Source organism: Tupaia chinensis, unplaced genomic scaffold (assembly GCF_000334495.1).
Source record: "Tupaia chinensis unplaced genomic scaffold, TupChi_1.0 Scaffold144171_1, whole genome shotgun sequence".
NCBI lineage: Eukaryota > Metazoa > Chordata > Mammalia > Scandentia > Tupaiidae > Tupaia > Tupaia belangeri.
In genome coordinates, this window is record NW_006204027.1 from 125,048 (window position 1) to 133,439 (window position 8,392).

At 57.2% G+C, this 8,392-nt stretch overlaps 1 protein-coding gene across 1 annotated transcript in view; it reads left to right on the forward strand.

Moving 5' to 3' along the window:
• Positions 1-8,392, forward strand: part of SRCIN1 (SRC kinase signaling inhibitor 1) — an 81,659-nt gene that overhangs the window by 29,560 nt on the left and 43,707 nt on the right. The window contains 3 exon segments of the mRNA XM_006166121.3: positions 3,241-3,298; positions 3,300-3,432; positions 6,547-6,645. Coding sequence (XP_006166183.2) covers positions 3,241-3,298; positions 3,300-3,432; positions 6,547-6,645 — 290 coding nt within the window.

Genomic DNA, 8,392 nt, shown 5'->3' on the forward strand with positions numbered 1-8,392 from the left:
TAGGGCGCGTGTGCTCGCCAGACAGAGAGAGACAGAGAGACAGAAAGTGAGAAATCACCCCCGAGGGGGGATGGTCACGCCGCAATTCCTCCTCCTCCTCCACTCTCCTCTTGGGATCTTGGGCACACACGCACACGCACCCAGCGTGAGTTTTAAGCCACCGGGTCCGGGACACGAACCGCGGTCGACTACATGGGATCCAGCGACATAGCCATTACGCTAACTGCTGGTTTCCTAAAGCTTCTTTAGCAAGACCTCCCTTCTTCCCACAGCCTCTCAGGCATAGCGGATTGTCTTTCCTGCTCCATCCCCACACTTTGCCACCACCCTATTAGCTCCTGCTCCACTTGCCTCTATGCCTCACCCAGAAGAGTGAGCTCTGACCTCGAGGAGACAGTGAGGGGTGAATCCCTGCTCTCCTGTCCATTCAAGCTGGCACAGCAGCCCCCTGCCCACTGCCACCCATGGCCACTGGAGGCATGAGATTGACGTAACTGCAGAGTGGGCGCCCACCACTGCCTCTGCTCTGCCTGCTCCGTACTCTGTGGGACTCCCTCAGTCACCGCCCCTCTCAGGCTGGCACACTGCCCGACCCCAGATGCACTGAGGTCCCCCAGGAGGCAGGGAGGAGGTGCTGGCATGGAGGGGACAGGGCAGGTGATGAGGAGCTCTTCTGGAGCCAGGAGGGAAGTAGCTGGAAGATCGAGAGGGCAGACTTGTCCGAAGGCACCTACATGTGTCCAGAGCCCTAGGCGGGTATGGGGCATTCCCCCCGGCTCAGGCAGGGGTAAGCACTAGCAGCAAGACCTCGGGCAGTGGAGGGTCTCTCCCTGCTCAGTTGTGCTCAGTTGTGTTCAGTGGGGCTGTGAACCTCCAGATGATGGTGAGGGAAGGAGGACAAGGAGGAAGGTCAAAGGTCACAGGATGCAGCCCCCTGACTTTGGTCGGGGCAATTTCCCCAGCACCTGGAGCACCCGGCTTTCTCCTGGTTGTCTTATTCAGGTCACATTCCTTAGTCAGCACAGGGTGCCTCAAGCCCCTCAAGGGGCAGAGACTGGCTCTCAGGAAGGTGGCCCCAGGGTCCCCCGCTCTACACAGTCAAAGTGCCACCCTCACAAATTTCGTCTGTCTGTCTGTATCAAGGAGCCATCTGCACTGCTGTTGACTGAACTCACTTTGGCTAAAATCCACTGACCAAGGGAAAGCGATCTCACTACCATCCTAAGGAATGGCAGCCAGGAGCTCAGCGCTTTGACCTTCTCGTTTAGGTCGTTTCTAACCCTTCTGGAAATAAACATGTAATTATTAAGATATACAACAATGTTCTTACCAAAGCCATGTCTGTGTCTCTGGACACAAGAGAGAAGATGGCGACTGGTGAGAGGGAGGAGCAAGCCCAGACCCAGTGCCATGGTGGGGAGACTAGTGGGGAGACCAGAGGGGTGCCCGGCCATCCTCTGTGTAGGGGAGAGTGACCATGCGATCCTAATAGATACTGGGGTCACATCCAGCCTCTACCACCCACTGGCTTTGAGCAGGTCACTGAACTTCTCTGAGCCTGTGAAGTGGGGACCACCATAACCCCCACCCAACAGAGGTGCTGGGAGGCCACAGGCTGCGAGGCTGGGCGCCATGGACGCTCCAGATCCGTGCCCCTGGGAGCACTTCTCTTGGTTTCTGTGGGAGGTGCTGGTCCTCTTGGGCTCTGTACCCTGGGTGTACATACCTCAGCCTCAGCCCAAGGAGGAGAGAGAGAGAGTGCGTGTGTGAGTGTGCACACACACGTGGGGGGGTGGCAGGTAGCTTCTCGTGCAAAGCGGCCAAACCTCGTCTTTCCTACTGTGGTTGGGCAGAGGGTCATAGGCTTGGCAGTGGGCCGTGAACAGTGGATATGGGGAGGGAGAAGGGGGAGAAGGGTGCTGAGCAACGGAGCTGGAGCTGCGTCCCAGAATTCCCAGCACACCCTTTTGCCTCAGTCTGTCCTTGGAGAAGCCCCTGAGTGACAGGCAGTGCGGGGTCCTGTGAGTGCGAGTGTCCGCAGCAGCGCTTGGGCCTAGCTTCTGGTTACACTTGGGGAGGGGGGTGCAACGTTGAGGCTGATAGATTATGGGGCTGGGGGTGTACGGGGGAGACTGCACCACTTGTCTCTCAGTAGGGGTGACTTCCAGGGGTCAAGGAGGGCAACTCTGTTTTATGTCCAGGAATAAGGCTGATGGAGGCCCCCAGCAACTCCTTCCACCCCCACGGGAGTGTAGGTACCTCTGGAACCTCTGGTCACTGCTGGACAGTGGGAATGTCATAGTGGGGGCGTGGGGGGTGTGGGCAGCAGACTTGGATATACAGATTCTAGGAGGACAGATGCTCAGGGCTTGGGTGGCATTTGGGAAAGGGGCTTAGTTCTGTGGGAACCTCAGACCCCCGGCCTTCTCGTGTTTTCACTCTGTACTGTCCTTTGTCCCCTGTGCGTCTCGTAGGGATCTTGAGCTTGTGTGTGAGTTGGGAGGCCAGATGGGGTTGAGGAAGGACTTGGGCTGTTCTGTCTGCTTTCTTTCTCCTTTAAGTTTGTCCCAATCCATTTCTCACTGTCTTTTCTGTACCTAGCCTCTCCTGTCTGTCCATCTGTCTGTCTGGGGAGGGAAAGAAAAGGGGGTCCCGCTGCCCCACACCCTGGGCCTCCATCTCCCTGGGAATAAGGGTGATCTTCGTCCTCATTTCCCCAGGTGTCCTAGCCCTGGCCTCTCCCAGCCGGTGCCCCGCCTTTAGGGTACCTGCCCTGGACATGGCAGTCTGAGGGAGGCGGCAGCCCCCCGGCTGATTTTTCCTTGAAAGGAAGACTCAGCAAACTCCTTCCCACATCCTTCAGGAAGCATCTATTGTAAAAAGCAACTCCGCTTCCCTCGCAGCTCGAACTCTAGGAAGGGGAAGGGGGTGTGTCTAGAGACGTGTCCCACACACCTTCTTCCACGCTCCTTCCAAGCCGCGGAGCCCCTGAGGACTGCCCCTCCCCGCAGTCATTACCACTCCAAACGCACCTCTGAGGAGCCGGGGACTGAATCCGGCCCTGCTCCCCGCCCCTCCCTTGGACTCCAGGCACATTTTCCAACCCATGCACTCTGCGGCCTCGTTCTGTCCCCTAGTGGGCGCCTCCGATCCCTGCCTCCCCGCAAGGACCCCGGTCGGGAACGGGCAGCGAGGGCCGGGCGCGTTGTGACCCGGCCGTGCCCCTCTTGCCTCTCGCAGATCCCGAGCGGAGCAGCCCCCCCATGCTGTCTGCGGACGATGCCGAGTACCCGCGGGAGTCTGGAAGCGCTCAGCGGGCTCCAGAAGGCGGATGCCGACCGCAAGCGCGATGCCTTCATGGACCACCTGAAGAGCAAGTACCCGCAGCACGCCCTGGCCCTTCGAGGTCAGCAGGACAGGATGCGAGAGCAGGTGAGTGCGAGCGCCTCGGGCTGGGGGTCTGCGGCTGCTGCGAGCGGGGAAAGGGTCTGATTCCGCCCCCTGGATCTTTCCAACGTGTCGAGGGGAAGGGGAGGAGTTGGGGAGCCGCCCCTGCCCTTCAAGGCTTGCCCTGGTTGGCCTTTCTGGAGCCTGGGAAAAAGGAGGTGGGAGCTCAGCCTCTAGACCGCCGCCTGCAGCCCTGGAATTTGGAGCTCGTAACTGGGCAGAGAGAGGCCCTGCCTCTGAAAGCGGCTGTTTGGGACCAGAACTGGAAGGCCTGTCTAGGAGGCCAGGGGAGTGGCTGGGAGGAAGGGAGGGGACAGACTTGGAGACTGACGGTTCTGAGCCTGAGGGTACATCCAGCTGAGGTCTCGGATGTCGCATCTCTGCTGGGAGCCTCTGTAGGCTGGATCTGATATGTCCTCAGTCCCTGCAACTGCAGAGCCTGGAACTCCTTCCTCCTGTTCCACCTCCTCCCCTCCACTTGCTGTGTGACTTTGAGCTGGAGGCCTCCTCTCTGTGCCCTGGTTTCTCTCCCGCTATCAGTAAGGCTTAGGGAGGACTCCTGGCCTCTGCCTCTGGACCTGTGCCCTTCTACACGGGGTGAGGGAAGCTTCCCTTTGAATCCTCCCCCAGATCTTTGGGTTCCTGAATGCATCTCTCCCCCAAGTATGTGCTTCTTTGGGACTAGTCTGCTGGCGGTCCCATGTTGGTGAGGTGCCTTGGCTGCTGCATGTTGGCTGCTGGGAACAGGGACTGAGACCAGGGTGGTGTCTCTCGTCGGCATCTTTTCAGTCAGGTCTTGGGGTGTCAGTCCCTATCCCCATACTGTCCTGCTCTGTCTGCCTTTCCCAGGCACTGCTGGGTGTGGCTAGGGGTGGGGAAGAGCATCCCGGCCCCCACCCTCACTGCGGAGACATTGGTGCATTTCTTGTCCCTTACCTGCCCACTGATGCTACCACCATTTCTGACTTTCTCTGGCCTCTTCCCAGCTCCAGATGCCCCTGGGAGCAGGGTCCAGCTTAGGACAAGGCAGAATTGCAGACAAAGATCCTGGTCCTCAAAGAGTTCCTCTCAGTGGGTTCCTCCTGTGTGCTCTGGCCTGGGGATGGAGCAGGGATCTTTATCAGCTACTTTGGGAGGAACGGTGATTAAACTCAAATATGAAGAACACAGTCAGTTGGGAAAGGATTTAGAAGAAGGGAGATCAGGTCAGCAGGCCTGGAGAAGGAGGTACCTCAACTAGGCTTAGAAGAATGCAGAGGGTTTGAATAGGCATGGAGGGAAAAACGACATTTTAGGAGGTGGGCAGAGGGGCACAAGTAGAGGCCTGAGTTGGTTCGGGGCTAGCACAGAGGTCTGCCTGGCTGGCGTAGAAGGCTCAGGTGGGCATAGTGGGATGTGTGGGGGCAGACTGAAGCCGTGGGGGCAGATGGTGGTGGCTAAGAGGGCTGTGGTTGTTTTTGGATGGTTACTAGGAGGAGACGAAAGGGTGCTGGAGGCAGGGGGAGAAGAAGAGGGATGAATGGATGGGGACTGGAGAGAAGTAAGCAAAAGCCGTTTGCTGCCTGGACCTGAGAGGCAGAAAAACCTGCTGACAGGGAGATGTTGGTGTCTTGGTGAGAAACAGGAGGTTGGAAGGGAAACATCTGAGGGTTGGGAGAAGACCATAGGGAATGGGTTTGAGGCATGGGTAGGGCATCTCCAGAGACTCCTGTTAGGCACCCTCTGTGCAGCTCAGGCTTCTGAAGGGACCACAGCTTCTAGGGCCCAGCTGAGCATGGCCAGGGCAGGTATAGAAGTGCTTCTATGTCCTGGTCCTAGGTCTTAAGAATGGCTATTAGGATCGAGGAGACTGAAAAGAGAACCATGATGGGGAGGGAGGACCATCCATGAAGAAGAGGAGAAAGGACCGGAGGCAGGGCCTGCAGGAGGTTTAGAAATCTAAAGGGATGGGGAGAAAGCAAGAGCTATGGGGACTGGCTGGGATGGTGGGTCCACAGGGTGTTCCGGGGGCTAGGAGGCTGGAGGGGCTGAGGTGCCAGGGGCCTCATCACACACCTGTCTGGGGAGATCTGGCCAGAAAAACATGAAGACAGCCAGGGTGGCAGTTCCAGAGGCAGCAGCCTGGGAGAGGTCACAGGGGGTGTCAGAAAGCCTCAGGGGTGCCTGGCATGGTCACTGGCACAGAGCAGGCACTCTGACCACTTAGAAAGGGACCAGTGCTTTGACTCTCACTCGCCCCTTCCTCCCTTAGCCCGTAGGCGGCAGGGCCCACGGCTAGCTCATTTGCGCAGCTGCTCAGGCTGAAGCCTGGTGCTGGCTCGATGTTTGTTTAATGAATTACTGAGAGAGAGGAATGAATCTGAGGATGCTGGGAGGGCGGTATTCCTGGGGAGGATCAGGAAGAAATGGGTTTCGAGCCTTAGGAGTGGGGTGGCCTTGGGGTAGAAGTTCATTTCTTTTTTTTTTTCCTTTAAAGAATTATTTACTTAATTTCATTTATTCATTTATTATCACTTTTTAAATTTGATCAGAGTGAGACATAGAGGGAGAGAGAGGGAAAATGCGAAAGCAAGCCATCAGGTCCAGGACTCGAACTGTGGTTGTTTACCTGGGAGTGTCCAGCGCCTTAACCACCACGCCACCTGCTGGTCCCCAGAAGTTCTTTTCCACTGACATAGCAGTGAAGAAAGATGGGCGGTCAGGACAGAGACAGGTGGGGTGAGGCCTCTCTGCCTAGTGGCGTGGTCTCTGAGCTCCGAGTTGACATCCTCAGGGAGGGGAGAAGGTGAGGACACCCTTGCTGAAGGGAGGCAGAAAGGCTGTCAGGAATTCCAGATAGAGTTCAGGAATATCGGAGAGGGAAGGAGGTCCCGCCTGCCCTAGGCTCAGGAGGGACAGACATCCAAAACAGACCCAAGGTTCTGGTGAGAGACCTAGGCTACAGAGGGAGGAGGGACGTGCCAGCCTCGCTGGGGCCCTCTGCAGTGTGAGCTCAGCGCCAAGGCTTGCCCCAGGACCGCCCCTCCCTGCCCTGTCACAGTCCCCCAGCGGCTCCTGCCCGCTCCCCCTAATGGGGTGTCCCCCGCTTCGCACACACAGGTTGGCGGCTGGACCGTGGACCCCGTGTGCCTCCTCAGCTCCCTCTGCTCCCACCTCCATGGCGACTCCGCCCCCTCCGGGGCTGGCCAGCCGGCCCAGGTGAGTCACCCACCTCCACCCCCCCAAGCCCAGGGTGGAGTGAGGCTATGGGAGGATTTTTTTTTGGAGGGGGGATATTCAGGATTTTTATTTTGTACCCCTTTCTCTTTTAGGTAGTGGCCCCCACTCTTTGCAGGAGACTTCCATGTCCTGTGCTCACATCTCCCGTGTCTAGCTCCTCACTCCTGACCACCCCAAACCTGGTTGGCTTTGGGAAGGAATTTTTTGAGGGAGGATACTCACAATTAAAAACAAAAACAAAACTGTATCCCTCTCTCCTTTAAACAGAAGCACCCCCACCTACACCCATGGGTTCTCAGGAGTCTCTTATGTCCTGTGCCCACAGAAGCTCATTTTATTTCTGTCCACACCCTTCCCTTCCATTTCAGAGTAGACTCAACTTTCCCCTGACGTCTTACCATGGGGGTTCTGCATGGTGCCTCTCACCCACCCTTCCTGCCAGTCAAGCCTTAGTCTCCCATTTTTAAGAGGACTTGGGCATCTATCTAGCCATCTGTTCTGAACTTGTGCCCCTCTTCTTCATGAGACTCAGTTTCCCCGATGGGAAGGTGGAGCTCAGCTTAGACAGGGCTGCACTTCTGATGCTAGGAACCTGGGCTCCCAGCTCAGATCTGGACAGAACTATGGGAGAAGAACGAGGAGGAGGGACTCAGAGTTACAACCAGGGGGCAGCGGTGGGGGGGCTTGACTGGAAGGTATTCCCTGTGGGAGGTGGAGGAGGGGTAGTGGCAGGGAAAGGAATGGGAGCATGCGCCTCTGGAGAAGGGCGAGGCTTGACTTTTTAAAGAGAAATTGAGAGGAAGAAAATTGTGACTGCCTAGGAAATGCCAAGCCTCCAAAGCGTGGACGCTTTCCTCTAGTGTAACTCAAGTCTAGCAACAGATTGGCACGCTTGGCACCGCTCACAGGACATTTGGCCTGATTCCCTTCCCAGCTCTCAGCCCCATCCTGGCTGAATTTGGGGAACTGGGATGTGTCTGCCCCCAAGGCTGATGGCAAGTGGGACAGACTTGTTCTAAGCAGTCAAGTGAATGGAGGAGGCCAAAATGCGTCTGCAGTAAGGATGGTGGTGTGGCAGAGGACAGGTGTGGTCACACTGGCCACCCAGCGGTCCTTCCCAGGTGGAGCATCTTGGGACTGTGGTAGGGTTGGGGATGGACAGGAATGAGGTTGGACTTGGTGCCCTCAGTTGTCCCAGTTATGGGGTTCTGAGCCTGTCCACACTGGGAATCTGCTCTGATGGGGGGGGGGATGGAGCAGGAGGGAACCTTCACCCCAGGGCTTTGTAATTACCAGGGAAAGTGGCTATGCACAGGATCTGGTCATCCCTTGACACTTAGAGCTTATCACACTCCCTGCCCACCCCTGCCCCCCAAGTCTGAGTTTCCTTTTTATAAAGTGCTGGACCAGAGACGTTCAGCAAAGGTCTGAGTCACACAGCACAGCAAGATCAGAGGCATCAAGGAAATTTAGATATCCTTGGCCTCCCAGACTTGGCTGGGTATTGAGTCGTGGGAAAGTTAACGGCAACGGTGCAGTTAAGAGCCTGGTGGGGGAGAGGCTGGGGGCTCAGAAAGTGGTGGTGCAGGAGGCAGAAGCCGACCTCTCATCCCACACCAGGCCAGACCTTTGCGAGTAGAGCAGTGAAGAGAGGATCCTGGGAGAGGCCCAGAGGTTAGCCTCCAAGCCACAGCCCCCCCCCCGCTCCCACTAGGCCGTCTAACCT